The sequence below is a fragment of the Palaemon carinicauda genome, chromosome 6, assembly GCF_036898095.1.
Source record: "Palaemon carinicauda isolate YSFRI2023 chromosome 6, ASM3689809v2, whole genome shotgun sequence".
NCBI classification, from domain to species: Eukaryota; Metazoa; Arthropoda; class Malacostraca; order Decapoda; family Palaemonidae; genus Palaemon; species Palaemon carinicauda.
This window is the reverse complement of record NC_090730.1, coordinates 17,414,807-17,442,367: the sequence shown is the minus strand read 5'-3', so window position 1 is coordinate 17,442,367 and position 27,561 is coordinate 17,414,807. Positions and strand designations below refer to the sequence as shown.

At 33.5% G+C, this 27,561-nt stretch overlaps 1 protein-coding gene across 1 annotated transcript in view; it reads left to right on the top strand.

Moving 5' to 3' along the window:
• Positions 1 to 26,423, top strand: part of LOC137642457 (transient receptor potential protein-like) — a 37,553-nt gene extending 11,130 nt beyond the window's left edge. Inside the window, exons 4-18 of the mRNA XM_068375031.1 lie at positions 41 to 231; positions 952 to 1,105; positions 7,194 to 7,364; positions 8,083 to 8,317; positions 9,374 to 9,647; positions 10,089 to 10,220; positions 10,957 to 11,090; positions 11,716 to 11,836; positions 12,381 to 12,576; positions 13,194 to 13,379; positions 17,798 to 17,981; positions 19,207 to 19,319; positions 21,828 to 21,980; positions 23,593 to 23,685; positions 24,413 to 26,423. Coding sequence (XP_068231132.1) covers positions 41 to 231; positions 952 to 1,105; positions 7,194 to 7,364; positions 8,083 to 8,317; positions 9,374 to 9,647; positions 10,089 to 10,220; positions 10,957 to 11,090; positions 11,716 to 11,836; positions 12,381 to 12,576; positions 13,194 to 13,379; positions 17,798 to 17,981; positions 19,207 to 19,319; positions 21,828 to 21,980; positions 23,593 to 23,685; positions 24,413 to 24,808 — 2,733 coding nt within the window. The 3' untranslated portion in view covers positions 24,809 to 26,423. The remainder of the gene's footprint in view (positions 1 to 40; positions 232 to 951; positions 1,106 to 7,193; positions 7,365 to 8,082; positions 8,318 to 9,373; positions 9,648 to 10,088; positions 10,221 to 10,956; positions 11,091 to 11,715; positions 11,837 to 12,380; positions 12,577 to 13,193; positions 13,380 to 17,797; positions 17,982 to 19,206; positions 19,320 to 21,827; positions 21,981 to 23,592; positions 23,686 to 24,412) is intronic.
• Positions 26,424 to 27,561: the final 1,138 nt, after the last annotated feature.

The window sequence follows — 27,561 nt, the reverse complement described above, 5'->3', positions numbered from 1 at the left end:
ACTTTAACTTTCAACTTCCTCTCCATCCCGACGCTGACAGTCCTGGCAGAAGTTAAAAGGCGAGAGATCCACCTTCACGCCCGACATCACGCCCTTGATCATGGCCGCCCACAGGAATCACTACGAGATCCTCAAGCTTCTGCTCGACAGAGGTGCCACCATTCCTATGCCCCACGACATCAAGTGCGCCTGCGACGAGTGCTTGGTTTCGGACGCTGATGATTCTCTCAGGTAAAAGATAGGATATTCTCTCTCTCTCTCTCTCTCTCTCTCTCTCTCTCTCTCTCTCTCTCTCTCTCTCTCTCTCTCTCATAAATTTACTGATCAAGTTCACTAGATGTTTAGGATTACAACTGAAATGCAGGTTTAGCATTCATTGAATTTCTTAGTATATGCACACGCATATATATGTTGATATATATATATATATATATATATATATATATATATATATATATATATATATGTATGTCTATATATACATACATATATATACATATATATATATATATATATATATATATATATATATATATATATATATATATATATATATACTGTTGTATATGTATGTATAAGAATATGTATATACAAGAACACACACACACACACACACATATATATATACATATATATATATATATATATATATATATATATATATATATATATATATATATGTATATATATATATATATATATATATATATATATATATATATACATATATATATATATATATATATATATATATATATATATATATATATATATATATATATATATACAGTATATATATATATGTATGTATAAAGAAGTGGCCCTTCAAGGATCTAAAAAGCACACTTTTAGTCTCCCAACGTGACGATGAACTACAGAAAGGAAAGAGAGATGAAAGGTGAAATTCTACGTCCTTTAACCTAACCCTCACCCTTCTCTGCCCTTCCGCAGACACTCCCTTGCGAGGATCAACGCCTACAAAGCCCTTTCGTCCCCTTCGCTCATCTGTCTCTCGAGCAAAGACCCCTTCGTCACCGCCTTCAACTTGAGCGAAGATTTGAAGAAACTTTCTAGCATGGAAAACGAGTTTAAGGAGCAGTACACTGTGAGTATGAGCATGCGCGCCAAAGCTTCTGCTGTTTTTCTATATTATTATTATTATTATTATTATTATTATTATTATTACTATTATTATTATTATTAGCCAAGCAACAACATTAGCTGTAAAAAACGCAGGATGCTATAAGCCCAATGGAGAAACATATATAAATGATAGAAAAAAATAATTATCATTTATTTAGATGTTATCATTCAGTTACTTTTTTATAATAGTTATTATTATTATTATCATTATTATTATTATTATTATTTTTATTGTTATTATTACTTGCTAAGCTACAACCGTAATTGGAAAATCACGATGCTATAAGCCGAGGGGCTTCAACAGGAAAATAACCCAGCGAGGAAAGGAAACAAGAAAAAAAAAATAGCGTCATGTAAGAGCAGTTACAACATTAGAATAAATATTTCCTATATAAACTATGAAACTTTTAACAAAACAAGAGGAAGATAAATAAGATAAGATAGTGAGCCTATGTGTACCCTATAGCCAGAGAACTCTAACCCAAGATAGTGGAAGACCATGGTACAGAGGCTATGGCACTACCCAAGACTAGAGAACAATGGTTTGATTTTGAAGTGTCCTTCTCCTAGAAGAGCTGCTTACCATAGCTAAAGAGTCTCTTCTACCCTTACCAAGAAGAAAGTGGTCACTGAACAATTACAGTCTCTGGAGATGTTTGTCGGTGGAATAGGCATCACTATGAAAAGATGAGACAATTATGGAAGAACTTCGTAACGCCTCACTGTATTTTTTTCTGATTGCTTTTAGAAGTACTCGAGTGTTGAGTTATTCAATCTCGCTTAGAGATAATACCATGGTGCTACATACGAATTTTAATAGTTTATATATGAAATATGTTTTCATATTTTTGCGGTTTTTAATGTACTTCATTCATTTCTAATTATTTCTCATTTCGTTTATTTATTTCCTTATTTCCTTTCCTCATGGGGCTATTTTTCCCTTTTGGAGCCCTTGGGCTTATAGCATCCAGCTTTTCCAATTAGGTTTGTAGCTTAGATGATAATCATTATTATTATTATTATTAAATAATAATAATAATAATAATAATAATAATAATAATAATAATAATAATAATAATAATAATATTGCTAAAAATCTTTAATCTGTAATGATTGCTTGATTGATTATTAAACGTTTTTTTTTTTTTCTCTTGACGAAATAACTCATAGACCATTAATTTAACTTACTTCAATTTACTTTAAGAGCTCTTTTCCTGGTATTTTATCATACAGAAAAGCTCCTTCTCACTGTAGGATCTACAAGATTCGTTTACCGTATGCATTCTTAAGTATCTAGAGTAGCATAGGGCGTAACCCGCGTAAATTGACAAATCCAGGGCATCATAACTTTTCATGAATATGGAAGTCTTCAACTTCTTGGAAGCCTTAATATTATCAATTCTTAGGACATCTAGTGAGAGCTTGTTTTACAATTGTCGGGGCGCATATTTGAAAGCTCTGGAACCTACAGTAGAGGTGCATTTTGGCTCCAAAACATTGAAACCATCAGTAATTACCTCTGCTAAGGAGATTGTATTTTCACCTTCGTTTATTCATCAGTTTATTCGTTGTTAGCAAGATTACGTCAAAACTTCTTGCCGTATTTTCAGCAAATTTTAACAACGGATAGGTATTATGCTCCGGAGGATCCCATTAAATTCAGTGGGTGACCGGGATCAAGATACCAATTCTGGTTATTTTTGTTATTATTATACAGTAGGTTCATTCACGGTCAACAAATGAAAAATGGAAAGCTTGGTCCGCAGACTTGTTGTTATTCTTATACAGTAGATTTATTCGCTGTCAACAAATGAAAAAGGGAAAGCTTGGTCCGCAGAATTGTTATTCTTATATAGTAGATTCACTCACGGTCAACATATGAAAAGGGGAACGCTTGGTCCTTAGACTTGTTATTTTTATAAAGTAGATTCATTCACGGTCAACAAATGAAAAATGGAAAGCTTGGTCCGTAAACTTGGTGTTATTTTTATACAGTAGATTTATTCATTGTCAACACATGAAAAAGGGAAAGCTTGGTCCGCAGAATTGTTATTCTTATATAGTAGATTCACTCACGGTCAACATATGAAAAAGGGAACGCTTGGTCCTTAGACTTGTTATTTTTATAAAGTAGATTCATTCACGGTCAACAAATGAAAAATGGAAAGCTTGGTCCGTAAACTTGGTGTTATTTTTATACAGTAGATTTATTCATTGTCAACACATGAAAAAGGGAAAGCTTGGTCCGCAGAATTGTTATTTTTATAAAGTAGATTCACTCACGGTCAACATATGAAAAGGGGAACGCTTGGTCCTTAGACTTGTTATTTTTATAAAGTAGATTCATTCACGGTCAACAAATGAAAAATGGAAAGCTTGGTCCGTAAACTTGGTGTTATTTTTATACAGTAGATTTATTCATTGTCAACACATGAAAAAGGGAAAGCTTGGTCCGCAGAATTGTTATTTTTATAAAGTAGATTCACTCACGGTCAACATATGAAAAGGGGAACGCTTGGTCCTTAGACTTGTTATTTTTATAAAGTAGATTCATTCACGGTCAACAAATGAAAAATGGAAAGCTTGGTCCGTAAACTTGGTGTTATTTTTATACAGTAGATTTATTCATTGTCAACACATGAAAAAGGGAAAGCTTGGTCCGCAGAATTGTTATTCTTATATAGTAGATTCACTCACGGTCAACATATGAAAAAGGGAACGCTTGGTCCTTAGACTTGTTATTTTTATAAAGTAGATTCATTCACGGTCAACAAATGAAAAATGGAAAGCTTGGTCCGTAAACTTGGTGTTATTTTTATACAGTAGATTTATTCATTGTCAACACATGAAAAAGGGAAAGCTTGGTCCGCAGAATTGTTATTTTTATAAAGTAGATTCACTCACGGTCAACATATGAAAAGGGGAACGCTTGGTCCTTAGACTTGTTATTTTTATAAAGTAGATTCATTCACGGTCAACAAATGAAAAATGGAAAGCTTGGTCCGTAAACTTGGTGTTATTTTTATACAGTAGATTTATTCATTGTCAACACATGAAAAAGGGAAAGCTTGGTCCGCAGAATTGTTATTCTTATATAGTAGATTCACTCACGGTCAACATATGAAAAGGGGAACGCTTGGTCCTTAGACTTGTTATTTTTATAAAGTAGATTCATTCACGGTCAACAAATGAAAAATGGAAAGCTTGGTCCGTAAACTTGGTGTTATTTTTATACAGTAGATTTATTCATTGTCAACACATGAAAAAGGGAAAGCTTGGTCCGCAGAATTGTTATTTTTATAAAGTAGATTCACTCACGGTCAACATATGAAAAGGGGAACGCTTGGTCCTTAGACTTGTTATTTTTATAAAGTAGATTCATTCACGGTCAACAAATGAAAAATGGAAAGCTTGGTCCGTAAACTTGGTGTTATTTTTATACAGTAGATTTATTCATTGTCAACACATGAAAAAGGGAAAGCTTGGTCCGCAGAATTGTTATTCTTATATAGTAGATTCACTCACGGTCAACATATGAAAAAGGGAACGCTTGGTCCTTAGACTTGTTATTTTTATAAAGTAGATTCATTCACGGTCAACAAATGAAAAATGGAAAGCTTGGTCCGTAAACTTGGTGTTATTTTTATACAGTAGATTTATTCATTGTCAACACATGAAAAAGGGAAAGCTTGGTCCGCAGAATTGTTATTTTTATAAAGTAGATTCACTCACGGTCAACATATGAAAAGGGGAACGCTTGGTCCTTAGACTTGTTATTTTTATAAAGTAGATTCATTCACGGTCAACAAATGAAAAATGGAAAGCTTGGTCCGTAAACTTGGTGTTATTTTTATACAGTAGATTTATTCATTGTCAACACATGAAAAAGGGAAAGCTTGGTCCGCAGAATTGTTATTCTTATATAGTAGATTCACTCACGGTCAACATATGAAAAGGGGAACGCTTGGTCCTTAGACTTGTTATTTTTATAAAGTAGATTCATTCACGGTCAACGAATGAAAAATGGAAAGCTTGGTCCGTAAACTTGGTGTTATTTTTATACAGTAGATTTATTCATTGTCAACACATGAAAAAGGGAAAGCTTGGTCCGCAGAATTGTTATTTTTATAAAGTAGATTCACTCACGGTCAACATATGAAAAGGGGAACGCTTGGTCCTTAGACTTGTTATTTTTATAAAGTAGATTCATTCACGGTCAACAAATGAAAAATGGAAAGCTTGGTCCGTAAACTTGGTGTTATTTTTATACAGTAGATTTATTCATTGTCAACACATGAAAAAGGGAAAGCTTGGTCCGCAGAATTGTTATTCTTATATAGTAGATTCACTCACGGTCAACATATGAAAAAGGGAACGCTTGGTCCTTAGACTTGTTATTTTTATAAAGTAGATTCATTCACGGTCAACAAATGAAAAATGGAAAGCTTGGTCCGTAAACTTGGTGTTATTTTTATACAGTAGATTTATTCATTGTCAACACATGAAAAAGGGAAAGCTTGGTCCGCAGAATTGTTATTTTTATAAAGTAGATTCACTCACGGTCAACATATGAAAAGGGGAACGCTTGGTCCTTAGACTTGTTATTTTTATAAAGTAGATTCATTCACGGTCAACAAATGAAAAATGGAAAGCTTGGTCCGTAAACTTGGTGTTATTTTTATACAGTAGATTTATTCATTGTCAACACATGAAAAAGGGAAAGCTTGGTCCGCAGAATTGTTATTTTTATAAAGTAGATTCACTCACGGTCAACATATGAAAAGGGGAACGCTTGGTCCTTAGACTTGTTATTTTTATAAAGTAGATTCATTCACGGTCAACAAATGAAAAATGGAAAGCTTGGTCCGTAAACTTGGTGTTATTTTTATACAGTAGATTTATTCATTGTCAACACATGAAAAAGGGAAAGCTTGGTCCGCAGAATTGTTATTTTTATAAAGTAGATTCACTCACGGTCAACATATGAAAAGGGGAACGCTTGGTCCTTAGACTTGTTATTTTTATAAAGTAGATTCATTCACGGTCAACAAATGAAAAATGGAAAGCTTGGTCCGTAAACTTGGTGTTATTTTTATACAGTAGATTTATTCATTGTCAACACATGAAAAAGGGAAAGCTTGGTCCGCAGAATTGTTATTCTTATATAGTAGATTCACTCACGGTCAACATATGAAAAAGGGAAAGCTTGGTCCATAGACTTGTTGCTATTTTTGTATAGTAGATTCACTCACGGTCAACATAGGAAAAAAGGAAGCTTGGTACATAGGCTTGAGAAAATGTTTACAATCTTCAATGACGAAGGTCTGAAATATCTGATTGCTCCTGTTAGTTTTGTGCTGACGCGATATATGGGCTGCATAATGTGTAGAAATTCTCCTAGACATTTTGGATGTTAATTGCACATATCTTAAATTTTATTCTAGCTTTAATAGGCTAGTTGTAGTTCAATCAGTAAAGGGACAATTCTTTCACTGGATGGGACTTTTTATCAATCTTACTCGTCTGCCTATTATGTTTAAGTAGGTAGGATGTAATAGATAGAGTTCCATTCGTCAAACCCGGTGATAAAGCAGTTGATCAAAATTACTTTTTTACAGAACATTCATCCAGATAGTTCTTTACAAAAGAAATATTTCAAAGATGATATTCAGTCATTTTACTCCATTATTTATTTCAGATTAGAGACCAATTTCGGTACAGTGATACACCTAGGTCACGATATTTACGAGATATACCAACCAGGGTGTAAATAATATTAATTTGGATGTCAAAAATGATTATTTCCATTTAGTTTTAGTTGTTTTACTGTTATCCATTCCCTAACACTAATAAGAACGTGGTTTAAATTTTCAGAAGTACCACCAAAGGAGAAGTAAAATTGCTCATCTTCCGCAAATAGCTTGAACTTCACTCCATGTCTCTATAGTACTTTTGATAGACCAATGGCATAGTCCCATGTAAAGATGTGGAGTGATTACCTACCAATAAAGTGAGCAACTCTGATATTGACAAATCTTTCTTATCAACAGTCATTAAGGAAGCAAGTTCAGGATTTCACTATGGCGCTTGTAGATGAGACCAGGACAAGCTTGGAACTGGAAATTGTTCTGAACTACGACCCTGAGGGAGAGCCGTACAAACCGGGGCAGTTCATGCATTTCACGCAATTGAAAGAAGCTGTTGATAGCAACCAAAAGCAGGTAAATTATTATTATTATTATTATTATTATTATTATTACTATTGTTATTATTATTATCATTATTACTTGCTAAGCCACAACCCTAGTTGGAGAAACAGGATGCTATAAGCCCAGGGACCCCAACAGAGAAAATAGCCCAGTGAGGAAAGGAAACATGGAAAAATAAATTATTTAAAGAACAGTGACATTAGAATAAATATTTTCTATATAAGCTATAAAAATTTAACAAAACAAGAGGAAAATAAATAAGACAGAATAGTGTACCCGAGTGTACCCTCAGGCAAGAGAACTCTACCGCAAGACAGTGGAAGACCATGGTGCAGAGGCTAGGGTACTGCCCAAGACTAGAGAACAATGGTTTGATTTTGGAGTGTCCTTCTCCTGGAAGAGCTGCTTACCATAGCTAAAGAACCTCTTCTACCCTTATCTAGAAGAAAGTAGCCACTGAACAATTAGTAGTTAACCCCTTGAGAGAAGAAGAATTGTTTGGTAATATCGGTGTTGTCAGGTGTATGAGGACAGAGGAGAATATGTAAAGAATAGGCCAGACTATTCGATGTGTGTATGTAGGTAATAGGAAAATGAACCGTAACCAAAAAGAAGGGTCCAATGTAGTACTGTCTGGCCAGTCAAAGTACCCCATAACTCTAGCTGTAGTATCTCAACGGGAACTTATAACACGCGAATCATTCATTCTTTTTTTGTCTCCCTTTTCCAGTTCGTGGCTCACGCCAACGTGCAACAACTGCTCGGGAAAGTGTGGTACGACGGCATGCCCGGCTTCAGGAGACGCTCGGCCATTGAGCAGCTGATGGAAGTCGTCAAAATCGGCTGCTTGTTTCCCATGTACTGCTCGGCCTTCCTCATGGCGCCCAACTCCAAGCTCGGCTCGGGTCTCAAGAAACCGTTCATTAAATTCATTGTCCATTCTGCGTCTTACTGCTTCTTCTTGAGTACGTACTTGGGGATGGACTACTTTATATATATATATATATATATATATATATATATATATATATATATATATATATATATATATATATATATATGTGTGTGTGTGTGTGTGTGTGTGTGTGTGTGTGTGTGTGTGTGTGTGTGTTTCCTTTATGTTACAGTACTTCTTGCTATACTACAAATGTCCTTATCAACATAAAAGTATCCAGAATATAAGAAAACTTATCTGGAAAACGAATGAAACAGCAAAGATATAAATTTCTGTGAAAAAAAAAAAAAGCATTATCAACTATCAAAGTTCATTCTAATATCTAGATTATTATCCTTAGTTAATCCATAGTTCATGATTTGGTTTTTAAATATGCTCTTTGTTTTATTTAAGGGATCAGTGGTTGTTAGAGCCCCTTGGACAATCTAATATTCTGTTTGTATCTATTTTCTGTAAGACCAGTGAGTATATGAAAACTGGAGATCAGTTATAGCTGCTGGATGGAAATCAAAATTGAATCGTATTTAACTAGTATAACTCAATACGATATAATCCAATCTGATGACTTCCCTTAAGTTAAAACTCTGCTATTGTTCTCATTCAAAAATTACTACAATTTATAACCTGCATATGTTAGTACTGTGTAGAATGCTGACGTCATCGCTTTTATTTTCATCTTTTGCTGAGATATTCCGTTAAAATGCGTAAGCTTTTTATTACAAAAGAATAAAAGCTCACAATTAGATTCAGACCACGAGGCAGACACTGACATTTTATTTGATAAACTACTCTGGTTTCTACCGCGGCTAGTATACAGTGCAGTAAATGGCAAAATGTCTTTAAACCCGAATTGTGAAAGCTATTACCTTGGCCATTTTGTCTATTTCACCAGAGCTCCATTTAAAATGTCTTTTTTTTTTTTTTTACTTTTCACATCACTCGATAGATTATCCATCATATTTATTCATTTATACCTATTACTTTATATACAAAAATGACCCATTATTAAAGATAACCTAATGAGTAAAGAAACTAAAACAAGTTGACAAACATCTGACCACACCAGCCCTGCTGGTGATCGTCTCTCTCCGCGTGGAAACCTTGGTGATCGAACTCTTCGGCACCGAATGGATGATCGAGAGACTGAGACAGCAAGAGAGGGAATCCAGGGGTGGATGGCCGTCCTTAACCGAGCTCCTAATCGTAGTTTATATCTTCGGATTCATTATGCACGAGCTCGAAACCTTATGGGATCAAGGATTGCTGGATTACGTCAAGGATCTGTGGAACTTCGTCGATTTCGGAGCGAACTTCTTCTATATGAATTGGATTTTCTTGCGGTAGGCAAACAATTAGATGGTGTGTTCATTGCACAAACATGTATCACGCATGTATGTTTATGTATAATATTTTTTTCATCATAATTATACAGATGATTATGCATATTAGTCTCGTTACAATATGAGTAGGCCTATTCCCTTTACATGAAAACAATTAGACATAGATAATGTGTTCATTTTACTAACATGCATCATGCGTATATAATATTTTTCATCATAATTACACATATAGTTATTCATACTAGTCTCGTTACGATATGAGTAGGACTATTCCCTTTACATGCAAATAATTATACATAGATAGTGCGTTCATTGTACAAACATGTAGCATGCATGCATGTATGTTTATAATACTTTTTTTTTACTATAATTTTACAGATGATTATGCATAATAGTCTCGTTACAATATGAGTAGGCCTATTCCCTTAATATCACTTCCAGGTTGACGGCACTTTTCCTGACTCAACGAGCAGTATGGTCTGGGATCAACCCATACTACCCAAGGGAGATGTGGCCTCCATTTGACCCTCTTCTCTTATCCGAGGCTATGTTCTGTGCTGCCAACATATTGAGGTTTGTACGGACGTGCTTATCATTCCCCTCTTATCTTTTCAGTCAGGAATTTTGTCCTTTGTCTCTGATTATCGTTAATCCTTGTCTATATTCTCTCCCAAATCTGAGATGAGTTTCTTTCTCGCCGGATAATCCTGTTGTTCGAAATGACCTGTTCTCTATTCAACATATTTTGATTCAGGGCAAAATATCCTTCACATTTTTGTGCAATAGTTTTTGAAACTTCCGTTGAATTGCTGTTTTTTTTTCTTTTTTTTTTACTTTTATTTCTCATCTTTCACTAACTCAACTGTCCAACTATCTTTAAGAATTTTCCCTGATACAATTTTAATCAATTATCTAAAAACATATTTGACTAAGCATTATTATTATTATTATTATTATTATTATTATTATTATTATTATTATTATTATTATTAGCCCAGTGAGGAAAGAAAACAAGGAAAAATTAAATATTCTAAGAACAGTAACAACATTGAAATCGATATTTCCTATATAAACTATAAAAACTTTAACAAAACAAAAGGAAGAGAAATAAGATAGAATAGTGTGCCTGATTGTACCCTCAAGAAAGAGACTAGAAATGTTAAGCAACAATAATATCATTTACAAAATAAAATAAACACACAACATTTACAACATCCTCGTAATCTATAAGTTAAGATAAAGTTACTTATTCCCACCCCACCACTCCCCCCATTATATCCGGGACTGATTCAGCGGCTTTTCCTTTCAGTTTTCTAAAGCTGATCCACATCTTCAGCATCAACCATCACATGGGTCCCCTTCAGATCGCTCTCGGAAGGATGGTGGTCGATATCATCAAGTTCTTCTTTATTTACACTCTTGTCCTCTTCGCTTTTGGCTGTGGTAAGATTCGTTGATTGTTAGAAATAGGACGGAAAAGAAATACACATTGTTCTGGAAATTGATATTCTATAAGAATTGCATGGAAATTGGACGGTATATATACAAATTATTTCAGGAATTGATATTTTGTAAGATTGACATGGAAAGAAGACGGAAGAAAAATGAAAATTGTTTTGAAAATTAATATTTTGTAAGAATGACATGGAAATAGGACGAAAAAAAATTTCGAAATTAATATTTTGTAAGGATGACATGGAAATAGGACGAAAAAAAAAAGATTTCAAAATTAATATTTTGTAAGATTGTCATGGAAAAAAGGACGGAAGTAAAATAGGAATTGTTAAAAAAAAAAGTATTATTTTATAAGAATGAATGACATGGAAATAGAACGGCTGTTCAAACTAAGTTTTCATAATTCCAATCATATTTCCGAGCATTAAATATGCTTGTTTACAATTACGCGAGTAAGGTAAACTGAAATACTGCATATTCTAAATAGCTGGTTAATCGTAGCTCGATAATTAGCTCAATAATTCGCTAAAATGCTGTTTGAATTACTTCTCCATTAGAAAACTCGTTATTGAAAAATACATGCCAGATGACTAACTGCATTCCTCTCCAACAGGTTTGAATAACCTTCTTTGGTACTACGCTGATATGGATAAGTCTAAATGCTACTCTCTTCCCGATGGATCAGCCAACCCAAAGTATGAGAGTTCTTGCTACATTTGGAGGAGGTTCTCTAAGTGAGTAACAAAGACAATTGAAAGGTTGAAAAGGAATGTATGAACTCTAAAAGGATAAATTCAATTATAACTTGGAGTAAAGATGAATAGAATGGGGGGGGGGGGAGTTGAATTATTCAAAAACCTGAAAGCACCCTTTTTACTCCAACATCACGATATTGTAAATTACTGGCGTTTTTACGAGTTCTACATCCTTCAGTCACATTTTCGAACGACAAATGTCCTGAATATTTCTAATAATCCTTAACGAAGTCTGCCTAAAGTTTAGTAGGCCTAGTGTCACCCAAAATTTTAGATATTGCATCACGAGTGGTCATACTGACAAGAGCTTTCTTTTTTCATTTTTCTAGAAGCTCTTGCCTATATCAAGAAAGATGTGTTGTCATCTGATTTCTTTTAGACCTACCCTATAAGCCAATACCATTATTGCTTTATTTAAAACGTTGATTTCTTTGGATCCCATCTCAAAGGCTAGCAGCAGTCAGTTTTAAATTCATTTATTTCAATCATAGGAATAACCTAATTAATATCTCCACTACAACAGCTTGTTCGAGACATCCCAATCACTGTACTGGGCCTCCTTCGGTCTGGTAGACTTGACCAACTTCGAACTGACGGGAATCAAGAGTTTCACCCGGTTTTGGAGTATGTTGATGTATGGCTCATACAATGTCATCAACGTCATCGTTCTCCTGAATCTCCTTATTGCCATGATGTCCAATTCATACACAATCATTGTTGTAAGTATAGAATAGTTTTGCTACGTTTTGTCTTGGATTCTTCGGGTCTTGTTGATTGTTAATAGCGCTAATCATGTAATTTTAATGTTATAAAGATTAATGGTGTCATATTATTTCATTATTCTTATCGTACTTATATATACATATACACACACACAAACACACACACACACACACACATATATATATATATATATATATATATATATATATATATATATACATATATATATATATACAGTGCATATATATATATATATATATATATATATATATATATATATATATATATATATACAGTGCATATATATATATATATATATATATATATATATATATATATACACATATATATATATATATATATATATATATATACACACACATATATATATATATATATATATATATATATATATATATATATATATATGAAGCTAATATTGGTAGGCCTATGTGTTTGATTGTATTGTATGTTTGTATCATCATGTATATACACTTAATCCTAATCCCGTAAGTTATACAAAGGATTTTTCAAAACCAAAATCCACCTAATTAATAACCGAAACCGGCGGAATGAGAATAATGGAAAATCCTCCTCTTCCCCCAACGCCCAGGCAAAATGTGACGTCGAGTGGAAGTTCGCGCGCTCGAAACTCTGGATGAGCTACTTCGAAGACGGAGACGAAGTTCCCCCGCCCTTCAACCTCATCCCCAACCCCCACAAGCTCATCAAGAAGAAGCCAGTCACTAGGGAGTCCTTCAGGAACAAGAGGGATCATTTGAGAGACGCTCAGTATCACGTAAGGAGTGGTTTTATATTCAGTTCATTCTGAGTTTCATCATTCGTAATCACTTGTCCAAAGACCTATGCTGGTCCTATTAGATCTCTCTCTGTCACCGCTCATCGTTATCACCATCTCCTCCTACACCTAATGACGCAAAGACCTCTGTCAGTTTCGCCAGTCGTCTCTATCTTGAGCTTTTAATTGAATACTTCTCCATTCATCATCTACTTCACACTTCATAGCCCTCACCCAGTTTGGCCTGTGCCTTCCAACTCTTCTAGTGCATTGCGGAGCCCAGCTAAATGTTTGGTGAACTAATCTCTCTTGGGGAGTGCGAAGAGCATGCCCAAACCATCTCGATCTACCCCTCACCATGATCTCATCCACATATGACACTCGAATAATCTCTTTGATAGTTTCATTTCTAATCCCGTCCTGCCATTCATCTCCCAATATCCTTCTGAGGGCATTGTTCTCAAAACTACAAAATCTTTTGGATATTGTTTCATTGTCTTCTGTATAACACTGATCTCACTAAACTGATATATAGTCTGATTTTTATATGTAATTTCTGGCTATTTGATTTCCAAGTTTTACTTAACCTAGCCATTGTCTGATTTGCTTCCTCGTTTCTACTTTAATGTTATTTTATTTCCACCTTTACTTGAACATGGAGATATTTTCACCTTTAATTGAACCTGTTGTACTTCTCAGTCCACCTTTACCTGAAATTTATTTTTTTCTCCTTTCTACTTGAACGATATATTGTTATCACCTGTAACTGAACATTTTCCTGTTCCACCTTTAACTTGACTGCTATTTTGTTCTCACATATAGTTGAACATAGTGATGTGCCTACGTTTACTTTAAATCCACGTTATTCTGACCTCTGATTGAACCTTTTTTCCCCTCCACTTGAACGTTATATTATTCTCACCTCTAACTGAACCTTTATTTTCTCATCTCAGAATGGACGTTATATTGTTCTTGCCTCTAACTCAACCTTTACTTTCCCATCTCAACTTGAAGGTTATGTTGTTCTCACCTCTACTTGAATGTCATGTCGTTCTCACCTCTCACTGAACCTTTATTTTACCATCTCAGCTTGAACGTCATGTTGTTCTCACCTCTACTTGAATGTCATGTCGTTCTCACCTCTCACTGAACCTTTATTTTCTCATTTCAACTTGAACGTTATATTGTTCTCACCTCTCACTGAACCTTTATTTCCTCATCTTAACTTGAACATCACATTGTTCTCACCTCTCACTGAACCTTTATTTTCCCATCTCAGCTTGAACGTCATGTTCTCACCTCTACCTGAGTATCATGTCGTTCTCACCTCTCACTGAACCTTTATTTTCTCATTTCAACTTGAACGTCATATTGTTCTCACCTCTCACTGAACCTTTATTTTCTCGTCTCAACTTGAACGTCATATTGTTCTCACCTCTGAATGAACCTTTATTTTCTCATCTCAACTTGAACGTCATATTGTTCTCACCTCTGAATGAACCTTTATTTTCTCATCTCAACTTGAAGGTCATATTGTTCTCACCTCTGAATGAACCTTTATTTTCTCATCTCAACTTGAACGTCATATTGTTCTCACCTCTGAATGAACCTTTATTTTCTCATTTCAACTTGAACGTCATATTGTTCTCACCTCTCACTGTTCTTTATTTTCTCGTCTCAACTTGAACGTCATATTGTTCTCACCTCTCACTGAACCTTTATTTTCTCGTCTCAACTTGAACGTCATATTGTTCTCACCTCTCACTGAACCTTTATTTTCTCATTTCAACTTGAACGTCATATTGTTCTCACCTCTGAAAGAACCTTCATTTTCTCATTTCAACTTGAACGTCATATTGTTCTCACCTCTGAATGAACCTTTATTTTCTCATCTCAACTTGAACGTCATATTGTTCTCACCTCTGAATGAACCTTTATTTTCTCATTTCAACTTGAACGTCATATTGTTCTCACCTCTCTCTGTCCTTTATTTTCTCGTCTCAACTTGAACGTCATATTGTTCTCACCTCTCACTGAACCTTTATTTTCTCGTCGTCAACTTGAACGTCATATTGTTCTCACCTCTGAATGAACCTTTATTTTCTCATCTCAACTTGAACGTCATATTGTTCTTACCTCTGACTGAACCTTTATTTTCTCATCTCAACTTGAACGTCATATTGTTCTCACCTCTGACTAAACCTTTATTTTCTCATCTCAACTTGAATGTCATATTGTTCTCACCTCTCACTGAACCTTTATTTTCTCATATCAAATTGAATGTCATATTGTTCTCACCTCTCACTGAACCTTTATTTTCTCATTTCAACTTAAAGGTCATATTGTTCTCACCTCTCACTGAACCTTTATTTTCTCATCTTAACTTAAATGTCATATTGTTCTCACCTGTACTTTAATGTCATATTGTTCTCACCTCTGACTGAACCTTTATTTTCTCATTTCAACTTAAAGGTCATATTGTTCTCACCTCTGACTGAACCTTTATTTTCTCATTTCAACTTAAAGGTCATATTGTTCTCACCTCTCACTGAACCTTTATTTTCTCATCTTAACTTAAATGTCATATTGTTCTCACCTGTACTTTAATGTCATATTGTTCTCACCTCTGACTGAACCTTTATTGTCTCATCTCAACTTGAATGTTATATTATTCTCACCTCTACTTGAAAGTCATATAGTTCTCACCTCTGACTGAACCTTTATTTTCTCATCTCAACTTGAACGTCATATTGTTCTCACCTCTCATTGAACCTTTATTTTCTCATTTCAACTTAAAGGTCATATTGTTCTCACCTCTCACTGAACCTTTATTTTCTCATCTTAACTTGAACGTCATATTGTTCTCACCTCTACTTTAATGTCATATTGTTCTCACCTCTGACTGAACCTTTATTTTCTCATCTCAACTTGAATGTTATATTATTCTCACCTCTACTTGAAAGTTATATTGTTCTCACCTCTGAATGAACCTTTATTTTCTCATCTCAACTTGAACGTCATATTGTTCTCACCTCTGACTAAACCTTTATTTTCTCATCTCCACTTGAACGTCATATTGTTCTCACCTCTCACTGAACCTTTATTTTCTCATATCAAATTGAATGTCATATTGTTCTCACCTCTCACTGAACCTTTATTTTCTCATTTCAACTTAAAGGTCATATTGTTCTCACCTCGCACTGAACCTTTATTTTCTCATCTTAACTTGAACGTCATATTGTTCTCACCTCTACTTGAATGTCATATTGTTCTCACCTCTGACTGAACCTTTATTTTCTCATCTCAACTTGAATGTTATATTATTCTCACCTCTACTTGAAAGTCATATTGTTCTCACCTCTCACTGAACCTTTATTTTTTCATCTTAACTTGAACGTTATATTGTTCTCACCTCTATTTGAATGTCATATTGTTCTCACCTCTCACTGAACCTTTGTTTTCTCCTCTTAACTTGAACGTTATATTGTTCTCACCTTGCACTGAACCTTTATTTTCTCATCTTAACTTGAACGTCATATTGTTCTCACCTCTCACTGAACCTTTATTTTCTTATCTCAGTTTGAACGTCATATTGTTCTCACCTCGCACTGAACCTTTATTTTCTCATCTCAACTTGAACGTCATGTTGTTCTCACCTCTCACTGAACCTTTATTTTCCCATCTCAGCTTGAATGTCATGTTGTTCTCACCTCTGCTTGAATGTTATATTGATCCCACCTCTCACTGATCTTTTATTTTCTTATCTCAGTTTGAAAGTTATATTGTTCTCACCACAACTTGAATGTCATGTTGTTCTCACCTCTCACTGAACCTTTATTTTCCCATCTCAGCTTGATCGTTATGTTATTCTCACCTCTCACTGAACCTTTATTTTCCCATCTCAGCTTGAATGTTATGTTGTTCTCACCTCTATATGACTGTCATGTTGTCTCACCTCTCACTGAACCTTTATTTTCTCATCTCAGCTTGAACGTCACGTTGTTCTCACCTCTACTTGAATGTTATATTATTCTCATCTCTCACTGAACCTTTATTTTCTCATCTCAACTTGAACGTCATATTGTTCTCACCTCTGCTTGAATGTTATATTATTCTCACCTCTCACTGAACCTTTATTTTCTTATCTCAGTTTGAACATTATATTGTTTTCACAACTTGAACGTTACATTGTTTTCACCTTTAACTGAACCTTCATTTTCTCATCTCAGCTTGAACGTCATGTTGTTCTCACCTCTGACTGAACCTTTATTTTCCCATCTCAGCTTGAACGTCATGTTGTTCTCACTTTTAATTGAACATTATGGTATTCTCGCCTCAATTCTAACGCTATGTTTTTCTCACAAATTTTCCGCTGGTTCTCGATTACTTACTAACAACGCCTTTCCTTCCGTAACCAGAACGTAACACGCAACCTGGTGCGGCGTTACGTCACTTGCGAGCAGCGCAAGAATGACGAGTCTGAGATCACCGAGGATGACGTCAATGAGGTCAAGCAAGACATCAGCAGCTTCAAGTACGAGCTCTTGAACATCCTCAAGATCAATGGGTGGACGACCGGAAATAAACATCTTCAGGAAAATTGTAAATAAACTTCTCAATAAAATTTCATAATTCATAAACCTGATAACAACAACAAAATTAACAAAAAATTTATACCGTTCACAATTGCTATAAAATGTTTTTTTAATACCCATCACAATTGCTATAAAATGTTTTTTTAATACCCATCACAATTGCCATAAAATGTTTTTTAATACCCATCACAATTGCTATAAAATGTTTTTTTTTTTTTAATACGGTTCACAATTGCTATAACATATTTTTTTAATACCCATCACAATTGCTATAGAATGTTTTTTTTTTTATTAATACCCATCACAATTGCTATAGAATGTTTTTTTTAATACCCATCACAATTGCTATAAAATGTTTTTTAATACCCATCACAATTGCTATAAAATGTTTTTTTAATACCCATCACAATTGCTATAAATTTTTTGTAATACCCATCACAATTGCTATAAAATGTTTTTTTTTTTTTTTATACCCATCACAATTGCTATATTTTTTTTTCTTTTTTCCTTTATGGCGTTCACAATTGCTATTTGTATTTCATACTATGACGTTCACTTTTTATTATTCCCTTTGTTTACTTTATCTATTTTTCAGTAACCCTTTTTTGGTTTCCTTTAACTATTCAATGATGAATCTGCTCTGTTCTTATCATATCTCCAAATTACTATTTGTATTTCTCATATTTTTGTTCATTATTCCCCCAATTTTCTTTTCTATTCATTTCTTTTCACAAATATGTTCTGTTTCCTTGGAAGCTAAATAATGCAGAAGAATAGCAAGACAGAAATTCATCGTAAAGTAAGTAGATAAGAAAAGAACGAAAATGTTAGTGGAGTATTTCAAGAACACGCCATTTCCCATTCTTGAAATTAAGAAGATCAGTTTGCCTATTCATCTACATTTATTAACACATCTTTATTATTTTTTACCTTCCTTTCCTATTCTCCTTTACGAGTTATAAAGCAGAACTTAATAGCATTTTAGACGATCAATATTCTAGGATATTCGTTAAATGTTTTTCACAATCCTGTCCTACCATAAATTTCCAATATTCTTTTGAGGGCTTTGCTCTCAAATCAACAAAACCTGCTGGAGATTGTTTCTTTGTCCTTCCATGACTCATGTCCATACTGTATAACATCATCATCATCTATTAGCGTGTCTTTTTCCCCATTCGTATAACACAGATCTCAATTTTCTATGTAAACATTGTTTCATTCCACTTCTTCAGCCGCCGTGGGTAGAAAGCAAGCCATGAGAGAGAGACGGCTCATGAAGGGCTTCAACATCGGTCTAGTGGAAGGCGTGAACTCGAGTGAGGCATTGATTAATCTCGTCATGAAGGTACGTACGACGCTTCTTCGCAACCAGGAATTAGCAAATTACTAGCAAACATTATTCTAATAAGGAAATTACTTTCTTTTCAAAGTACTGCTTATTATAGGAAGTTCGTTGGAACTCCAGCATGTTGCTAGTTGAGATGCAGTCTCTGTAGAGATTGGTCTTACTCAAAGTTTCAAAACGTTTTCATCGACCATTTGTTGAATAATAGTATTATCCTGACTGATCGAATAAATACGTATTTTTACGTATATATATATATATATATATATATATATATATATATATATATATATATATATATATATATATATATATATATATATATATATATATATATATATATATATAATGAGTGAGTCTTAATTCATGAAGATTAACTTTGTTCACTGAATTTCTTTGCTCTTATTCATATTCTATTTTTGGCCACTGCAGTAAAAAAAATCCAGTTTTGCCATCTTCCAAATCAATAGAGTGATATGTAAGTCAAGTTTCATCTTCTTTCAGCCCAGTGTATTAAAGATAGTCAAAATATTGTCTTTATACAGGACCATAACGTAATGAAAATGGAGTTTTATCTTCTTAACGGGAATTTTAATACATAAAGTAATGATATATCTTCTGGCGGGACACTAAAACTTTGAAATTTAATTTCTATACTGGGCACTGTTGCAAAGAAAGTCAATTCTTAACATCATGCAAGACAAAATGAGAATCAAATTCGTTTTTTAACTTCTTAATGGACAATTGAGCAATCGAGTTAGTTTTTTTTTTTTTAACTTCTTAAAGGACAATCAGCCAATCAATGTCGTTTTATTACTTCTTACAGGACAATAGTGCAACAAAAGGCGTTTTGTATTTTCAACTGATTACAGGACAATAGGGCAATCAAAGTTGTATTTTAACTTCTTAAAGGACAATAGAGCAACTAAATTAGTTTTCTAATTTCTTAAAGGACAATATGGCAACAAAATTAGTTTTTTAACTTCTTAAAGGACTTTTAAACTTCTTAAAGGATAATAGGGCAACCAAATTAGTTTTTTAACTTCTAAAAGGTCCGTAGGGCAACCAAATTAGTTTTTTAACTTCTTAAAGGATAATAGGGCAACCAAATTAGTTTTTTTTTACTTCTGAAAGGCCGGTAGGGCAACCAAATTAGATTTTTAACATCTTAAAGGATAATAGGGCTACCATTTAGTTTTTTTTTAACTTCTTAAATGACAACAGGGCAACAAAATTAGTTTTTTAACTTCTTAAAGGACAGTAGTGCAACCAAATTAGTTTTTAACTTCTTAGAAGACAATAGGGCAATCAAATTACTTATTTTACTTCTTAAAAGGTAATAGGGAAACCAAATTAGTTTTTTAACTTCTTAAAGGGCAATAGGGCAACCAAATTAGTTTTTTAACTTCTTAAGGGACAATAGCGCAACCAAATTAGTTTTTTCATTTCTTAAAAGACAATAAGGCAATCAAAATAGTTTTTTAACTTCTTAAAGGACAATAATGTAATCAAATTAGTTTTTAACTTCTTAAAGGACAATAGGGCAACCAAATTAGTTTTTTAACTTCTTAAGTAGGACAACCAAATTAGTTTTTTAACTTCTTAAAGGATAATAGGGCAACCAAATTAGTTTTTTTTTTTTTTTACTTCTGAAAGGCCGGTAGGGCAACCAAATTAGATTTTTAACATCTTAAAGGATAATAGGGCTACCATTTAGTTTTTAACTTCTTAAAGGACAATAGGGCAACAAAATTAGTTTTTTAACTTCTTAAAGGACAGTAGTGCAACCAAATTAGTTTTTAACTTCTTAGAAGACAATAGGGCAATCAAAATAGTTTTTTAACTTCTTGAAGGACAATAATGTAATCAAATTAGTTTTTAACTTCTTAAAGGACAATAGGGCAACCAAATTAGTTTTTTAACTTCTTAAGTAGGACAACCAAATTAGTTTTTAGCTTTTTAAAAGACAATAGGTCAATCAAATTAGTTTTTTAACTTCTTAAAGGCCAATAGGGCAATCAATGTCGTTTAACCACTTCTTGGAGGACAATAGGACAACCAATAGTTTTTTAACTTCTTAAAGGAAAATAGGGCAACCAAATTAGATTTTTTAACTTTTTAAAGGAAAATAGGACAACCAAATTAGTTTTTTAACTTTTAAAAAGATAATATGGCAACCAGATTAGTTTTTTTAACTTCTTAAAGGACAAGAGGGTAATCAATTAAGTTTTTTTAACATCTTAAAAGGACAATAGGGAAACGAAAGTCTTTTTTAACTTTTCATAGGACGATAGGGCAATCAAAGTCGATTCTTAGGTTCTTACAGGACGATAGGGCAACGAAGGTAATTTTTTTTTCTTCTTTTTTTTTTTTTACTTTGAGCAGGACGATTTGGCAACGAAAATCGTTTTTCAACTTATAGGGCGATGGGGGTAATCAATTTCGCTTTTTAACTTTTTATTACGAACCCAAGAAGTCATGGAAATTTTTCATATCTCTTCCTCACAGGCCACCGCTGTGAAGAAAATCAAGAAGGACTGGAACAGTAGAGTGCGTAAGAGTATGAAGAAGAGGGATCCCATCGGCTCCTCCACCACGATTGCCACCAGGCAAACTCTGCGACAGAGTGCACGAGATAGCGGCAACAAGTCTTGGGGCCAGGTTAGTGCTCAACAACAACGTATTGATAGTGATGATTACATCAATTATCATTATTATTACTTACTTGTTCTTTAATCAGAGTCTATAGAGATGGTGGTTTGTAGTGTTGGGTTCCAGGTTACATCACTTTTCTCACAGAATGTGCTGTTTCAATAATCACGCTCTTCTTCTTCTTCTTCTTCTTCTTCTTCTTCTTATTATTATTATTATTATTATTATTATTATTACCTAAGCTACAACCCTAATGGAAAAAGCAGGATGCTATAATAATGAGGTCTACGATAGTGTTACTGCTACTACCAACACGCCAAAAATAACTAAAACACTGTTTGTTATAACAACAGTAACCATGCTACTACTATTACGACTATTACTACTACTACTACTTACTACTAATACTACTACTACTAATAATAATAATAATGATAATAATAATAATAATAATAATAATAATAATAATAATAATAATAATTGAAAGATATATGTATGTCTTAAGTGCCATTCAGAACTATTTGCATCAGTTCATTACATTGAGTAAGTAAACTATCAACTACAAACTTAATTCATACTCATGTATCAAACACTTACAGACTTTTCAAAATATACAAATAAAGGATAAATAATTAGGTAAAGGAATAAGTACACAAATAATATTTTCCCTAGAAAAACGCTAAAATGTTACAACTGATTCTTAAGTAACCGCACTTAGTCAAAATTGTTATTTTTGAAAGATTTCTAAGTAGAAGGATAATAAGCGAAAGTTTTTCTGTATCAAATATTAGTGTGACAATAAAGCTTTAAAAATTTTACAGCTTATAGCTGCTGATCAGTAAGAGAGAGAGAGAGAGAGAGAGAGAGAGAGAGAGAGAGAGAGAGAGAGAGAGAGAGAGAGAGAGAGAGAGAGAGAGAGAGAGGGGGGGTTCTACTTCGGTGACGTAAGGAATTATCTCATCGCTCTAAATTTTTCACATATATAGGCTACCGTATATATATATATATATATATATATATATATATATATATATGTATATATATATATATATATGTGTGTGTGTGTGTGTGTGTGTGTGTATGTGTGTGTGAGTGTGTTTATATATATATATATATATATATATATATATATATATATATATATATAAATATATGTGTATATATATATAAACATATGTGTATATATATATATATATATATATATATATATATATATATATATATATATATTTATAAATGTATAAACATATATATATATATATATATATATATATATATTTATAAATGTATAAACATATATATATATATATATATATATATATATATATATATATATATATATATATATATATACTGTATATATGTGTGCATGTGTTTGTTTGTGTGTGTGCATCGCAAGAACCAGTAGGAAATAATGGAAGACTACTAGTGCTACCTATCAGAACATTTAGTCAGATGATACATAGATAAAACACTATTTAAACTATACCACTCTCTCTCTCTCTCTCTCTCTCTCTCTCTCTCTCTCTCTCTCTCTCTCTCTCTCTCTCTCTCTCTCTCTCTCTCTCTCTCTATTAAACATGAAATCCCATAAATAACTCAAATTCCTTTCTCACCCCAGATCAAGTTCTACCAGAGGCGAGGTGTCTTCTCAGGAGGAGAGATCAACGAGCGAATGTTGAATGAAATCAAGACAATATCAACAGGATCAAGGGTAAGTTTATCTCAGGTCCCCTTCGGAGAATAATTTCTCTTGGGTAAGTGTCAAACTTCAAAGCTATGAAATACAAATTATTGCAGTAATATAAAAGTTAAATATAATGAATAGCAGTTCACATAGTTTCCACAGGTATCTAGAATGAAAAAGTGTCTAGCTTAAAAAAAATAGAATATAAATTATAATAAATTTAGTAAGGTAAAGGTTACATCTAATGAAGTGCAGTTCACTTAGTTACCACAGATGTCTAGAATAAAAAAGTGACCAGCTTCAAAGAAATAAAATATAAATTATAATAGTAATTTAAAGGTTATATGTAATGAAAGGCGGTTCACATAGTTGCCACAGGTGCCTAGAATAAAAAAAAAGTGTCCAACTTCAAAGAAATAAAACATAAATTATAACAGTAATGTAAAGTTTATACCTAATGAAAGGCGTTCCCTTAGTTGCCACAGGTGTTTAGAAGCAAAAGGTGTCCAACTTTAAAGAAATAAAACATAAATTACAATAGTTATGTAAAGTTTATACCTAATGAAAGGCGTTCCCTTTGTTGCCACAGGTGTCTAGAAACAAAATTTTAAGTTAGATCTTTCCAATGGTTTTCAGGATGTTCTTTTCTACCATATAACTAGACGTTCTCAGGTGTAGCCTATATCAGCCTTTCTGATTTATAAAGATATTCAATCCAAAACTCCTTACGAATATTTCCATTATTTTCTCCCAGGCTACTGAGAGCAAACTGAAAGGCTGGAGAAAAATACAGAGACTACACCAAAGAGGCGGTTTGGTAAAAACGGATTCCTCAACATCAACTCCATCGAGATCTCGACTCTCTCGAAAAAAGTCCAGTGCTAAACGTCCTCCCCCACCAACAAACCCTGCAACACCTGCCAAAATAGAACCTAAGCCTGAAGCCCCCAAGCCACAGCCTGCACCAGTCAAAGCCGAACCTAAGCCTCCATCCCCGAAAGCAGCGCCAGTCGCTCCACCTAAGACATCGCCACCACAGCCAAAAGAACCGCCAAAACCCGCCCCTGCAGCGTCTCCTAAGCCACCTGAGAAACCACAAGCTCCCGGCGCTTCTTCCATGACTCAACAAAAACGAACCAACTGGCTCTAGTCCTTTCCGAGGTTGCGAACCAGTGGTTGTCACCTCTTATTTGGTGGGGAAATAAGGTGAAGGATGATATGGAGAGAAGAGGTTGGGGGAAGAGGATGCCTTTGATAGAGGGCATTGGAGAGAACGCACTAGGCAACTGACCCCTTAATGTAGGGATAACGGTGGGAAAGAAGAACTACGTCAGAGTTAATCTGAGCCCGGCTAGTTGGAGTTTTGTAAAGAAATAAAATGAATTATATTTGTATTCCTCAAAACCTGGAAACATTAATTCATAAGTGTAATTTTTTTCATGAATGAACATTAGTCAGGTGAGGCAGTTAATTGTCTTAGATATGCCTTAGTTATTCAAGGCGAGGAATTGTATGAATTTAAACTCCAATAGGAACTTTATTTTCAATATGCTTGCATTTAGCCTGGGGTTAATCTATACTTGAATAAATCATTTAATTATCACAAGTAGCTAACATACTTTTAATCCACTAGCCTCGCTTCTTCAAAAGTTAAACTCCTTGATTGTGATGTACCAATTAATGTGGGATCTTATATTCTTACATTACTAAAATAAATCAACATTAATGTAGGGTATAAATGGTTAATGTGCCTCTCACTCTTGACCAAGTAGCCCAAGAACCCCATATTTGTTTTCTCAGCCCCGAGTTTTTCACAGAGACGAGGCGACATGAAATATAAGAGATAAACTAAGTATCAAGTCCCATAGGGTTAGTCATATTTAGAATATGTTTTTTTTTTCCAAGGCACGTTTAATTTCAGTAAAGATAATGTGCACATACACTAGCCATAGCATAAAGGTTTCTGGTCGACATAAAGAAATTTCCTGAAGGTTGGGAATATTTTTGCGAACACTAGTATTAGTGTCTCTCAAAATTATTTATATGGGCTATGTTATATACTGTATAATTCAGCAACAATCTATTAGTACTGCTGTTTATAGCCTACCGCATGACAAAGGCCTCAGACATGTCAATTCACGTCTAGGATTAGGCTATTTTCAACACCCTGTTGCCACTGCGGATTGGTAATGGTTGGGAACTTTAGTCTGATGCTCCTACTGCATTAATTCACTTATTGTACCAAATTTCCTATTATCAAAATTAACCTCTGTGGCAGCAGCCACATCCCTAAATCCATGCACAGTAAAATTATGCATGAATTGATGAATGCTCCTTTATGTACTTTAAAGTATACATAACTATGTGAATACGAAGGAGTAGGCCTATAGTACCTTTCTATGAACATGTGTTTACGAATTACTAGTTCCTGATATTTTAGAATAATCTGCAGGTTAAAACTAGTAAAATATTTATGATTAAAGTATTTGCATTCCTGGTCTGTATCTGGGTGGAGTTAGCTCACTTCGCTGGCCGATTTAAAAAGAAATATTCCTCTTTTAAAAGTCATTACATCTGATATGGTTTAACATTGCAATCTCAACAACCAGTAGAATGTTATCATAGAATACATGTAGATTAAATCTTTGGTTTTTTTTCGTATCGTATTAATTTTGTCTTTTTATTCTTTTCACTGACTATTTCATGATCATAACTGTGTCATTATGTTCAAATTATAACTTCTCTAATAAAATTGAGAAAATAAATCTTGTTTTCTTATTTTCACTTTCACATACTTAGGATTTTTTCCCCTTTTCTGTTTTCCCTGACACATTCTTCGGTGATTTATCCCTCTCGGTTAATCCAAATTCTTTTAACTTTTTGAGCCTGTTTCACAGACTCCAGAATTTAAACAAATGTAAAGCGTTAGAAAGTCTATGTAGGCCTACTTGAATTTTCAAATAAGCATTTATTCTGTATCACCCGAATGACTGAGTTATTCATTGCTTCACTCATCTCTATCAAAAGAAAAGAAGTTCATTCATCAATATGTTTACTTATTCAAATCTAATGCAATGACAGTATGATGTTTATCGCTAGGCCTACTGCTTATCAAGTTACTAATTTGATTCATTTAGGACAGGTATTACGACAACAACATTAACAAACAAACCAAAATGATATGACGTTTGCCCAGAAAATAGTGAATGTCAATGGGAATACTGTATATACGATTACGAAAATCTAAATCACTACGATAATTATTTTTAAAATATTTTTGTAAATTTGATAAGCAGGCTCTTGGCGACCATATTTTCTTTCAAATGATTTTATTAGAATAATATTTATGATTAAAATTTACTAATAAAAGCGTGATTCTTTAACAATCTTAAAATATATAGTTTATATGTACAAAGATTCATAACAGCTCCATCGTAAATCGTGACAGTTAAACCTTAATCATAGTTCTCTTGCATGAGGGTACACTCGGGTACACTATTCTATCTTATTTCTCTTCCTCTTGTTTTATTAGTTTTTTTTTATATTTTATGTAGGAGATATTTACTTTAATGTTGTTACTCTTTAAAATATTCTATTTTTCCTTGTTTCCTTTTCTCACTGGGCAATTTTCCCTGTTGGAGCTCCTAGGCTTATTGCATCCTACTAGGGTTTTAGTCTAGTAAATAATAATAATAATAATAATAATAATAATAATAATAATAACAATAATAATAATAAACCTTAATTAAGCTCACCAAGAGGAATGTTTGGCTTCTGATAATATGTCCGGATGCGTCTGAAGTCTCGAGATAGCGATGAAAAAACCTGTCAAAACAACCTTCGAAACACACCAGAATGTATGATGACAAATAATGGTGACTTGTCTACTCCTATGACTTGAAA